We start from the raw sequence: 13,673 nt of genomic DNA on the forward strand, positions 1-13,673 counted from the left end.
TGTCCGACTCTTTGCAACCCCATGAATCGCAGCACGCCAGGCCTCCCTGTCCATCACCAACTCCCGGAGTTCACTCAAACTCACATCCATTGAGTCAGTGATGCCATCCAGCCATCTCATCCTCTGTCGTCCCCTTCTCCTCCTGCCCCCAATCCCTCCCAGCATCAGAGTCTTTTCAAATGAGTCAACTCTTCACATGAGGTGGCCAAAATACTGGAGTTTCAGCTTTAGCATCATTCCTTCCAAAGAACACCCAGGGCTGATCTCCTTTAGAATGGACTGGTTGGATCTTCTTGCAGTCCAAGGGACTCTCAAGAGTCTTCTCCAACACTACAGTTCAAAAGCATCAATTCTTCGGCGCTCAGCTTTCTTCACAGTCCAACTCTCACATCCATACATGACCACTGGAAAAACCATAGCCTTGACTAGACGAACCTTTGTTGGCAAAGTATGTCTCTGCTTTTGAATATGCTATCTCGGTTGGTCATAACTTTCCTTCCAATGAGTAAGCATCTTTTAATTTCATGGCTGCAGTCACCATCTGCAGTGATTTTGGAGCCCAAAAAGATAAAGTCTGACCCTGTTTCCACTGTTTCCCCATCTATTTCTCATGAAGTGATGGGACCAGATGCCATGTCTTAGAAGCAGTCTTTTTGGTATATGTGTTTCCTAAAGCAGCACTCTTACTCTGGATCATTAAAATTTGACTTTATGCATTTTAATCCTATCTCTTGCAGCTGTTACAGTGGATTAAGCTTTGGTTTTTAAAGTCTTTAGTTTGGAGACCTTAGTTTGCCTGATACATTTTCCTGTGCTTCAGTTTTCCTATCTATCAATACATAGTATATTAGTATCAAAAGGAAGATTTTGTAGCTATGAAGCTCCGCAAAAGCAATCCCATTGTCAAGACTTCAACAGGAACCAAAATGGAAAGTTAAAACCATTAAGCTATTTTTATATGCATAGTTGTGATAGGAGAATAATATTTAGGCTAGTTTTCTTTCTGCAATTATAAAGCAAAGGACAAAGTTACGCCAGATTGCTTTAGAAAATGTCGACATGGCCTTGGTGCATTATTGGGCTTCTCAGGTGGTGCTAGTGGTAAAGAACCCACCTGCCAATGCAGGAGACATAAGAGACCCAGGTTCAGTCCCTGGGTTGGGAAGATCCCCTGGAGGAGGACATGGCAACCCACTCCAGTATTCTTGCCTGGAGAATCAAGGAGCCTGGTGGGCTACTTTCCATGGGGTCACAGAGAGTCGGACACGACTGAAGCTAGCTAGCTAGCAGGTGCATTATTAATGAGTGATGTGAACTGTGATCGTCCTCTGTGTATATTGAAGAGAGTTCATAATTCAGTAGAGGGGTGGGTCCTAGTCTAGAAATGTTGGCCGTATGTCTTTCGTGTCCTCTTCTGAGGTTGTGACGTTCTGTGAAATTTTGGCTGCTTTCAGTTTGAGAATGAGTTGATCACAAAGCTGGACCAGGAAGTAGAAGGGGGCAGAGGAGACGAACAATACAAGGTCCTTCTGGAAAAACTGTGAGTATTTCAGAAACAGAATCTCTAGCTGATGGCATCATTTAGTAATGGATGAAAATGGGCTTCTGCTGCACTCACAGACCAGTTGAGTAGTCTCAGCATCGCTGGGGTCACCACCACACTGGTTTTCCGTGAGGTTCATGGAGTTGACACCATCCACTGCTGCCATTTATTTATCTGCTGTGAGTCAGATGTTCGTGTTTTCCTGGCTAGCCTGGCCCTCAAGAACAGGGCAGATGGAGGAGAGGGGGAGATCGACTGAGTGGTGATATTTTTCCTAGTGTTTGAATTGCTGAAGTTTAACAAAAGTGCTAGCTCCTCTAATTATGGCTTCAAAACAGTCATTTAAAGGAGAAGGGAAAACTTTTCAAGGTCCCCTTAAAATACCTTATGCCCTGGAAAGGATGTCTGGGAACACTAGGTACATTGTCAGTCCTTTTCATTTTCCTCCTTCTATCCCTAACTCAGCTCATCCATTCCCTCCCTCTCTGGCAACTCTGGCCCTTTTACTCTGGCACCCTTTGCATGTATGGAATAACAATATAAAATAGCGTTTTATAAAACAATATAAAAACAGTGTTTCAGAACACTCAGATAAGATTTCCCTGGTGCTCCAGTGGTTAAGAATCTACTTACTAATGCAGGGGACACGGCTTCGATCCCTAGTCTGGGAAGATCCCACGTGCCAAGGGGCCACTAAGCCTGTGTGCCACAACTTAGCCCCTGTGCCTTGAGCCTGTCCTCCTCAACAAGAGAAGCCACCAAAATGAGAAGCTCTCACACTGCAACTAGAGAGTAACTGACCCCTGCTTGCTGCAACTAAGAAAGCCCCGAACAGCTATGCAGATCCAGCACAGCCATAAATTAATTGATGGATTAAAGAATTTTAAGAAACACTTAGATATTAGAATTAAAGATTGTGCTTCAAATCCCATTTTTTCCACATACTAGGATTTTGACTTTGTATTTATGTGATGCCTTTTTTTTTTTTTTTTTTTGGTCATCTACAATAATAGTATCTGTATTTTGGTGAGGATTTAAATGAGATGATGTATTCACATAGTATCTGTCGCAGAGCTCATGCTGGATAAATGTGGGCTGTTCTGTTGTTTGTTACTGTTATTACCTGCAGATTTCCCTAGTATCCTAGGTTCTAACTACCCTAACTGTTCATTTCTTGTGTTCTCTGAACTTCTGTGATAATCACAAACTCGGTCAACTGTTGATGGAATATGTGCCTAGATCATTCCGGGATTTACCTGCTTTGGGGAAGTGGTAAGCAGTGGACTGAATTGAGGACAGTGACACTCCCAACTCTATTATTCTTTTTTCAAAAAAATTTTTTAAGGAATCAGCACAGAGGATGCTCAGAAATGGAACTGATGACTTGTCTATATTTTGAAGTTCTAGAAGTCTGTCTTATTTTGTTTGTAATGGGTGATAAGAACATTGGTTGATCTTTTCATCCTGTATCCGTTTGGTCTGCTGATTTGAGCTTCAAACCTCTCAGTTTATCACTTCTGCAGTTCTGATCTCGTACAGGAATTAAATGCTGAAGTTACCCACACACAGAAACACATACCCACAGTGTTTACAAGTGATAAAACTACACTTAAAAAAAATCCTGCAGTTGACTTTTCACATATAGATCTTGTTTTTCCTTCATTCTTTTTGAATCATGAATGCAGAAAAATATGACTGCACAAATCTCCAGTGCTCAAGAATAATTTTAGAGTTTAGTCTAGTGCTTTGAACCCACTTTTTGTCCTGTTCACCAAGTTTTCTTCTGTCTAATCTAAGAAACTCCTATGGAAACTTTGCTCTCTTTGGGTCCAGAGGGAGATAATTTAGACCAAAAGTTTAACTTCTGTTTACTTACTTACACCTATGGCTTTTTTCTCTGAAAAATAACACTTTTATGTGAAAAGCCACATGTCTGGATGTTACGAGGGTCCTAGGTTCCTCTAGGCTGGGCATTACTCCGAGACCCGCCAGAGTTCCCGCAGGATGCCTGAGGATAAAGACAGGAAAAAGATGATCCTTTCAAATGACCAGAGGAATCAGATAGTACACGCAAACCTCTTGGGCAAAAGTTCTCATTTCTGTGGTATAGACAGAAGAAATAGACAGAAGAAAAAGAATAGAAAAACTTCTATTTAGAAATAGAAGTTCAAAGAAAGGCATCATGGGCTGGGATTCTCAGTGATGGTGGGGCTTGAGCTGCAGACCTAAAGAAAATGCAGAACTTGAGTAACCGCAAAGAGCCTTGTAAGTGAAGGCTCCAGGGTAGGATAACCTGGAGTCATGATGTGTGTCTCTTGGTCCAGCGCCACCTGCTGCCAGGACCTTGGGCAGCACTCACAGGTGGTGCTGGGATGTAGGTGTGGGACAAGGCATTTTGTCTCCTCCTCTACCCCCCAGGCTCCTAGAGCATTGCCGGAAGCATAAATACCTCTCCAGTTCCGGAGAAGTATTCGCGCTCCTGGTCAGCAGCCTCTTAGAGAATCTCCTGGACTACAGAACCATCATCATGCATGACGAGAGCAAGGAAAACCGCATGAGCTGTACTGTTAACGTGCTGGTATGTACCACATCCCTGGGTCCCCGAGAGGGCATTGCCTAGCGCCCCTGACTGCACAGCTCTAAGTAAATGTGGCAGACACGAGGCTCTCCCTTGACAACCTTTCTGAAGTATGTGTCCTGCTGAGTCTAATTGGAATGGCCAAGGGAATTCCCTGGCAGTCCAGTGGTTAGTACTCAGCACCTTTGCCGCTGTGGGTTTGGGTTCAATGCCTAGTTTGGGAACTAGGATCCTGCAAGCTATACCGCGTGGCCAAAAAAAGATAATTGGAATGGCTAACTCAGCTTTGAACTCGCAGATAACAACTGCCTCAGACCTTGAGGATAAATATAGAAACAGGAATGGAAAATGCAACATAAGCTTTTGACTCAGCTCTCTTACAGAAGGCCATGCTCAAACTGTTTCTCTGCCTTTTTTTATGTGATTGCTTTTTTGTTGAAAAGTATCAGACACAGATGAAAATGCACTAGAAGCAATATACCATGAGTAGAGAATTAGTCCATAAAATCCTCAAAGTGGTAGAACCCTGTGCTCTTGCCTTTTCCAGAGAATTATAACTGGGACCAAAGATCTCAGAGGTTTAGCAGCTGTGGTCTCCTCTGCTTAATGTAAACAAAATACCTACCATTTCTGACTCCCTAAGAAAACAGAGTATCAAGTGATTTGGGTATTATGACCTGTTGTCTGTTCACCTCGATTTTCCTCACACTGGTCTTTAAAAAAATTCTTCAACTTTTCTTTTTATAAACTGAAACTTTTCCTGGGTCTTCCCTGGGGTCCAGGTTAGGACTCTGTGCTTCCGATGCAGGGGGCTCGGGTTCTATCCCTGGTTGGGGAACTAGAATCCCACATACCACCTGTTGTTGCTCAGATGCTCAGTCGTGTCTGACTCTTTGCCACCCCTTGGACTCCAGCACACCAGGCTTCACCGATCTTCACCATCTCCCAGAGCTTGCTCAAACTCAGGTCCATTGATTCAGTGATGTCATCCAACCATATTGTCCTCTGTCATTCCCTTCTCCTCCTGCCTTCAATCTTTCCAAGAATCAGAGTCTTTTCAAATGAGTCAGCTCTTCACATCAGGTGACCAAAGTATTGGAGCTTCAGCCTCAGCATCAGTCCCTCCAGTGAATATTCAGGATTGATTTCCTTTAGGATTGACTGGTTTGATCTGCTTGCAGTCCAAGGGACTCTTGAGTATTTCCAGGACCCCAGTTCAAAAGCATCAATTCTTCAGCACTCAGCCTTCTTTATGGTCCAACTCTCAATATCTGTACATGACTACTTGAAAAACCATAGCTTTGTTGGCAAAGTAATGTCTCTGCTTTTTAATATGCTATCTACGTTTGTCATAGGTTTTCTTTCAAGGAGCAAGAATCTTCTAATTTCATGACTGCAGTCACCATCTGCAGTGATATAGCATGGCCAAAAAAAGACACCCAAAACAAAATGCTGCCATTTCCTTATTTTGTGGGTGTATTCATTAAAGGGAAAGAACAAAGCCTTTGGAAAAATGACACTGTTGAAAAGTGTAGCTAGCGGTTTGATTATTTTTGTGGCAAGCTCATCAATAACTGATTTATAATTGTATTTTGTGTCTTTTTTTTGTAGAATTTTTACAAAGAAAAGAAGAGAGAGGACATCTACATAAGGTAAGCCAAAGGAAATTTCTGCTCTTGCTGTTTATGTCATGGATTTATTAATTACTTTTCACGCAACGATAAACCTGAACACCATCCATGATGCTTCGAGAGACACCAAATAGTATGTGATGTGTTCCCATCCTCCTGAAAAGGTAAACTCTTTAGATCAATACACGAGGAAGTGCAGGGCGAGGACTGTGTCAGGGAAGGATGGAGGACACTCCAGCCAGCTAACCAGGCAAAGACATGAAATTCACCCTCTGTCAAGGACTGTTAGCCCTGGGTTCAGGAAGCCCTGAACAAACTTGGATGTAAAGCATGTGCATTTTCTTGGGGAAAGATTCCTTAGTTCTCATGAGCTTCCCAAAGAGGTCTGAGACATGAAAAACAAATTTAAACACTACTACCTTAAACGAAGAATACCAAGTAGAACAGATGGACTAGGAAAGACAGGAAGCAGCACAAAAACTTAAAGCAAGGTCCTCAACCCCCTGTGAAGAACTGAACTGTGCAGCAGGTGATGAGCGTCGGGCCAGTGAATGAAGCTCCGTGTGTGTTTACAGTGGCGCCCCATCGCTTCCATTACTGCCTGAGCTCCGCCTCCGTCAGATCAGCACAGGCATTTGATTCTCATAGGAGCCTGACCCTTACTGTGAACTGTGCAAGTGAGGGATCTAGATTGCAGACTCCTCATGAGAATCACCTGGAACCACTGCCCCCCACTCCCCGTCTATGGAGAAATTGTTTTCCATGAAACTGGTCCCTGGTGCCAAAAAAGTTGGGGACTGCTGCCTTACGGGATTAGGAAGTAACCATTCCTGCCACCTGGCTGTGGCATGAGCCGAGTATCCCATCAACTCCCCGGTGGCAGAATACCTCCTTTCTCCCCTTCTGACCAGGTACTTGTACAAGCTGCGAGACTTGCACCGGGACTGTGAGAACTACACTGAAGCTGCCTACACACTCCTCTTACATGCCGAGCTCCTGCAGGTGAGTGGATCAGGGAGGCAGTATGTCAGTCGTCCAGCCCTGTGGGACCACATCATGTACGTGTCATGGTTTTGATGGGAAAAACTCCTATTCAGGGAGGACCCTTTTATCCAAGATTATTTGTATACCTTCTAAATAGGCAGAGCTACTTAGACCAAAGTTGGGAAAATGTCCATTATTATTCATTTACTTATTTACTTACTTTTAAGTTTCTTTTATGAAGTATAGTTGGTTGATAATGTTGTGGTGATTTCTTCTGTACAATAAAGTGCTTTCAGTTCAATTCAGTTGCTCAATCATGTCCGACTCTCTGTGACCCCATGGACTGCAGCACACCAGGCTTCCCTATCCATCACCAACTCCCAGAGCTCACTCAAACTCATGTCCATTGAGTCGGTGATGGCATCCAACCATCTCATCCTCTGTCGTCCCCTTCTCCCGCCTTCAATCTTTCCCAGCATCAGGGTCTTTTCAACTGAGTCAGTTCTTCCAATCAGGTGGCCAAAGTACTGGAGTTTCAGCTTCAGCATCAGTCCTTCCAGTGAATATTCAGGACTGATTTCCTTTAGGATGCACTGATTGGATCTCCTTGCTGTTCAAGGGTCTCTCAAGAGTCTTCTCCAACACTACAGTTCAAAAGCATCAATTCTTTGGTGCTCAGCTTTCTTTATAGTCCAACTCTCGCATCCTTACATGACTTCTGGAAAAACCAAAGCTTTGACTAGATGGACCTTTGTTGGCAAAGTTATGTCTCTGCTTTTAAATAAGCTGTCTAGGTCGGTCATAACTTTTCTTCCAAGGAGCAAGTGTCTTTTAATTTAATGGCTGCAGTCACCATCTGCAGTGATTTTGGAGCCCCAAAAAATAAAGTCTGTCACTGTTTCCATTGTTTCTTCATCTGTTTGCCATGAAGTGATGGGACCAGATGCCATGATCTTCATTTTCTGAATGTTGAGTTTCAAGCCAACTTTTTCACTCTCCTCTTTCACTTTCATCAAGAGACTCTTTAGTTCTTCTTTGCTTTCTGCCATAAGTGTGGTATCATATGCATATCTGAGGTTATGGATATTTTTCCTGATAATCTTCAATCCAGCTTGTGCTTCATCCAGTACAGCCTTTCTCATGATATATTCTGCATATAAGTTAAATAAGCAGGGTGACAATATACAGCCTTGACGTACTCCTTTTCCGATTGGGGACCATGGAACCAGTCTGTTGTTCCATGTCCAGTTCTGTTGCTTCTTGTGATTTAGTTATACATTTATATATATATATATACACATGCACACATATTTACACATATATACAGACACATTCTTTTTCATATTCTTTTCCATTATGGTTTATCACAGGATATTAAGTATAACTCCTGCACGCTGTAATAAGCCCTTGTTGTTTTTCCATCCTTATATACAACAGTTTTCATCTGCTAATCCCTAACTCCCAATCCATCCCTCCCCCACCCTTCTTCACCCTTAGCAACCACAAGCGTGTTCTCTCTGTGAGTCTGTTTCTGTTTCATAGATGTGTTCATTTGTGTCGTATTTCACATTCCACATATAAACGACATCATAGAGTATTTGTCTTTCTCTAAGTGACTGACTTCACATAGCATGATAGTCTCTAGGTTCATCCATGTTGCTGCAAATGGCATTGTTTCATTCTTTTCATGGCTGAGTAGTATTCCACTATATATACATATTTGTATTGTCTTGATTCATCAGTTGACATTTCCATGTCTTGGCTATTGTTTATGATGTTGCTGTGAACATAGGAGTGGGTATCATTTATCTAAAATTCCTTAGGAAGCAGAGCACACCTTTCAAGCTGCTAATACACTCTAATTTTTTTTAAAAATGCACATCGATCCATATGTTTTTAAAAATATGTAAAACTGCAGAGAAGTGACTTGTAAATAAATATAGAACTGGAGAAGTACTTTCCTATTTACCTGTCTCACTGAGAAAGTATATTGTGCTGTGGATATAAATACATCTCTCTGTTATCAATCTCAAATAATTATTTCCAGCTCTGACAGCTCCTCCAACTTCAGATTCTATATAAACTGTTCTATCAACATCAATCTCTGAATGACTAATAGACACCTTGAACTTAGCCTGTCAGTAACACAAGCTGTTTCCTCCACTGTCCTCCTGGGTTCATCCCTTCCTCTCCTTTCTCCCCATTTCACTAAAAGGCACCACCATCTAATAAAAGATACTGGTCATCGTCTTTTACTCACATGGTCCCACATTCTCCACAAGCAAGAATCATGGACCCTTTGTCCAAAACTTGCCCTCACTTTATCCACTTTACTTTCCTTTTGAAAAATGTTTGCATTTTATTTATCTATTTATTTATTTTTGGCTGTGCTGAGTCTTCGTTTCTGCACAGGCTTTTGTCCGCTTGTGGTGAGCAAGGACCACTCCGGTTGCCGTACACCGGCTTCTCGTTGCAGAGGCTTCTCTTGTTAAGGAGCATGGGCTCTAGGGCGCACAGGCTTCAGTGGTTGCGGCTCCCGGGCTCTAGAGCACAGGCTCAGTAGTTGGTAGCATATGGGCTTGCTTGCTCTGAGGCATGTGAGATCTTCCTAGATCAGAGATTGAACCTGTGTCTCCTGAATTGGTAGGTAGACTCTTTACCACTGAGCCAGCAGGAAGCCATCTTTTCTTTTTAATTGAGAAAATTTATGTGATGGTCTTAAATCTCCAGGAATTATTTACCTACTAGTTGCAAGTTTATATCCTTAAACAGTCTTTCTCCTGTTCCCCACCTGCCAGCCCCTGGTAACCATCATTCTACTCTCTGTTTTTACAAGTCTAGATTTTTCTGATGCCATATATACATGAGATCATACAGTGTTTGTCTTTCTCTGATTTATTTCACTTTGTATAATGCCCTTAAGGTCCATCCATGTTGTTGCAGATGGCAGGATTTCCTTCTTTCTCATGGTGAAGTAATATTCCATTGTGTGTATAAACCACATTTGTATTCATCCATTGATGGACACTTACGTTGTACTGTGGCTCTCATGAGTAATGCTGCTCTGAACATGGGGGTGCAGAAGTCTCTCCTACACTCCCCACCCTATCCATTTTTCTTTATCTCCATTGCTGCTATCCTGGTCCAAATTTCCATTTTTAGCCTCCTTCTACATCTCCCTGCCTCCAGTTTTGTCCCTAGCAATTAATTTTCTTACACAGTTTCAATTTTGTTTTATACCTGAAGAATACATGTACATTGTTCTAAGGTTTGGGATTAAAAACTGACGTCTTCCGCTTGACAGCTTGCTCCAAGTCAGCCATTCACAGTTCATATTCATGATTGGGGCACCAGAAAACTTGGATTATAGGGGAAAGCTTGTTGACTGTGGGGTGATCACTCTCCAGTGTCTGTACTGCATTGTGGTTGTGGGGACTTCTTTTGTGGATTATGGACTCGAGAGCACACGGGCTCAGCAGTTGTGGTGTGCAGACTTATTTGTTCTGTGGTACGTGGGATCCTAGTTCCCCAGCCAGGGATTGAACTGGCGTCCCTTGCATCGGAAAGCAGTTTCTTAACCACTGGACCACCAGGGAAGTTCCAGTGACTGTAGATCTTTTCATTTTTGCTGCTCAGAAAGTTAAACTCTCCTATTCTGGTGTAAGGTGGCACGTGTGGATGCCACTTCTTCCCCTGTATAGCTACTTAATAAAGATATTGCTTATGAAGTACAGTTCAGTTTCATCACTGGTATGAGATCTCATCTTTATCATGTACTGAATCACTATATGGAGACTCAAGAGAACCTAGATTCTATGTCATTTCTAGATTTTATGTATTTTGCATGGGTGTCTGTTGGATAATGCAGCAGAACCACACTGTTTTAATTATCAATTCTTTACAGCATGTTTTATGACCTGGTAGTTACTCTTTATTCCTCTTCTTTTTCAGAGTTTTCCACCTTATTCCTTTCTGTTTATCTTTGCATATGGACTTTGGAATCATGACATTTAAAAATTAATTTAGGGAGAATTTCCATGATTATGAAATAGCACTTTCTTATCCAAAAGCATGGTATGACTTTCCATTTGTTCAGATCTGCTTTTGTGCCTTCCCATAGTGTGTTAACATTTTCTGTGTAGATGTTATGTTAATCTCTAGATATCTTCTCTTTCTAAGGTAATTATGATAAAATACATATAATGTAAAATTTACTACCGTATGCGTGTATAAGTACAGTTGAGTGGCATTAAGTACATTTGCATGATTGTGCCTGAATATCCAGTCATTTTGAATTTATTCTTATTGGTATCTTTTCTTCTGTTATCTTAATTATCTCTAAATTATTTCCAAATATGTTATTTTTTAATCCCACTACTTAATTCTCTCATCAGTTGTGGTAGGTGTTTAGTAGGCACCTTTTTGAAGAGATTGATTATGAAGAATACAAATATTGCTTTCACATGATAGTTTTTTTTTAACCCCCTTTTCTTCATTTTTATGCTTTGATATCTTTCTTTTACCTGGTTGTATGAATGGTGACCTCCAGCAAGACCACAGTCATGCTGGTTGGCAGCCTCGCCTCATTCCTGACCCTCATGGAATGCCTTCGGTATTTGTCCATTTGGCATGCCACTTGTTTGTTTAGAAGCTGCTGTGTGCGTATGTGTGTGTATGCAATTTTTGTGTTTAGTGAATCATTGAAAACGTGGACGAATCAGATATGTACAAATATTTCTGTGAAGGTTTCCAGTTGAATGTTTGTTTGCGTTCGCCCCTTTAATTAATTAAATGAACGGCGCTGCATTCATCTCTTGTGTTGCCTTTGTGTCTTTTCCAGTGGTCTGACAAGCCCTGTGTGCCCCATTTGCTTCAGAGGGACAGTTACTACGTGTACACCCAGCAAGAGCTCAAAGAGAAGCTATATCAAGAAATCATATCATATTTTGACAAAGGCAAGGTCAGTGTTGGGGGAGGGGTGTTTTTGTGTGAGGGCAAAGGGGGAAATGACTGCCACGCTTACTACATTACGGTTCTGATCCTTACCAGCCAGAGTTAGTGCAGGGCCCACAGGTTAAGGGCACAGCTCCCAACAAGTCAGCCCAAACTTCAGATGCCAGCTGCAAGTGCAGGAGTCCCCATGCCACCCACAAATCACATGGATGTTGGTTCTGGCAAGGCCAGTCCCCATTCTCAGACTGTCTACGTGCCTGCCATAAATCACCTCAGTATCAATTCCCATGTCTCCTGAGGGGTCCACTGTGAACTACAAAGATACTTCTATCACTGGGGAGATTCAAGAGTTTAGAAGCTCCCTCCCAGGAACTCAAGACAAAAACCAGACAGATTCTTTATTATGCAGCAGTGACTCCAAACTTACTCTTTACTATTCCCATGTGTATCTTTGGATTCAAAGGGGGCTGGATATTTTTAATGGGTGAGAAAATGAGTTGATAAATTAAGGTAAGAAAGTGTGAGTCACTCAGTCATGTTCGACTCTTTGCAACCCCATGGACTGTAGCTCTCCAGGCTCCTCTGTCCATGAAATTCTCCAGGCAAGAATCCTGGAGTGGGTTGCCATTCCCTTCCCCAGGCAATCTTCCTGAGCAGAGATTGAACCCCAGTCTCCTGAGTTGCAGGCAGATTCTTTGCCTGTGAGCCACCAGGGAAGCCCAAGGTAAGAAAGGCAATAAACAAGGATCACTTATGTGGAGGACACTTAACGTAATGGAGAATACAGTGACCAGCCCGGAGCCCGACTCTCATAGCCATAATTGTACCTTTTAAATACTGCTGAAGGCCAGGAGCTGGTACCATCACTAACAGTGCATTCTTAAGATGTTGTTGGCTAACACCTGGGGCATTTTCCATCCCTAGGTCACTGTTTGCCTCACATCGTAGATTGCACGTAACAAGCAACTTAAATCCTACAAGGGAAAGTAAAATAAACATGTAAACAGGGCCACCAAGTCATGGAATCTCTGATCATCTGGAGAAAACATGTCCAGCTGGAAGGCTTTTAAATTTAAAATTGAAAAAAAAAAAAAAATGCTTAGGTAGTGGGAGAAGAAAATGGTACCAAAACAAAAAGGATTTCCAGATTTGACTCTTAAGAGCCTGCCACTTTCAGCCACCACTGTTTTACCAGTGGAACCTGTTGATCAAATAAATAGGTCAAATAAATATAATGATAAAATAACTTCCACCTGTTTAGTGCGAGTTACTATTTTGGGTGATTTCCAGACTGTTGCTTATTTAATTCTTGCTTTAACCCTGTAATATCGATCCTATCTCTGTTTTACAGATAACTTCAGGTGCACAGAACAAGTGTATTTGCTCAGACTTTGTGGTCTCTGCACTCCTTTACTCGCTTCAAAATCACTGAAGAGCCTCAAGAGCTTTTGTTCATGGGGGCTATGTCCATTAATGGTTATATTCTTTGAAATTAAAACAAAATTTTAAAATATTTTTTCTTTTAACAATAATAAGCTTATTACCTGTTAATATAAATCATATCTGTTTATAAACAATGACCGTATTTTCCAAAAAAGTAAGTGACAGAATATTTTTGCAAATCTCTTTATCATCGGGCTCCATAGAAACAGCAGGATTCGAATATCCGCCTCGACATCCAATATGTTGTGACGTCACACGTCCTGTAGCCACTGGGAGACTCCACTGTAGACTCATAAGGGAATGAGCATTGAAAAAAGGCAAATAGGGACTTCCTGGTGGTCCAGTGGCTAAGACTCCATGCTCCCAATGCAGAGGCTACAGGTTCAATCCTTGGTCAGGGAACTAAATCCCACATGCACTACGAAAGATTCTGCATGCCACGACTAAAACCCAATGCAGATGAATACATAAACATTGAAAAGAAAAGAAAAAAAGGCAAATAGTATTTGTATTAAGAACATGGTTTTGACCTCATTTATTC

The 13,673-nt window shown here is 41.8% G+C and overlaps 1 protein-coding gene across 4 annotated transcripts in view; it reads left to right on the forward strand.

Moving 5' to 3' along the window:
- The window catches only part of DOCK5 (dedicator of cytokinesis 5), a 281,525-nt gene that overhangs the window by 219,666 nt on the left and 48,186 nt on the right, over positions 1-13,673 (forward strand). For all 4 annotated transcript variants that reach the window (XM_044940174.2, XM_044940175.2, XM_044940173.2 and 1 more), the window contains exons 34-38: positions 1,455-1,540; positions 3,962-4,121; positions 5,733-5,773; positions 6,664-6,754; positions 11,577-11,696. In XM_044940174.2, coding sequence (XP_044796109.2) covers positions 1,455-1,540; positions 3,962-4,121; positions 5,733-5,773; positions 6,664-6,754; positions 11,577-11,696 — 498 coding nt within the window. The remainder of the gene's footprint in view (positions 1-1,454; positions 1,541-3,961; positions 4,122-5,732; positions 5,774-6,663; positions 6,755-11,576; positions 11,697-13,673) is intronic.

This window comes from Bubalus bubalis, chromosome 3 (assembly GCF_019923935.1).
Source record: "Bubalus bubalis isolate 160015118507 breed Murrah chromosome 3, NDDB_SH_1, whole genome shotgun sequence".
In the NCBI taxonomy this organism is placed as follows: Eukaryota; Metazoa; Chordata; class Mammalia; order Artiodactyla; family Bovidae; genus Bubalus; species Bubalus bubalis.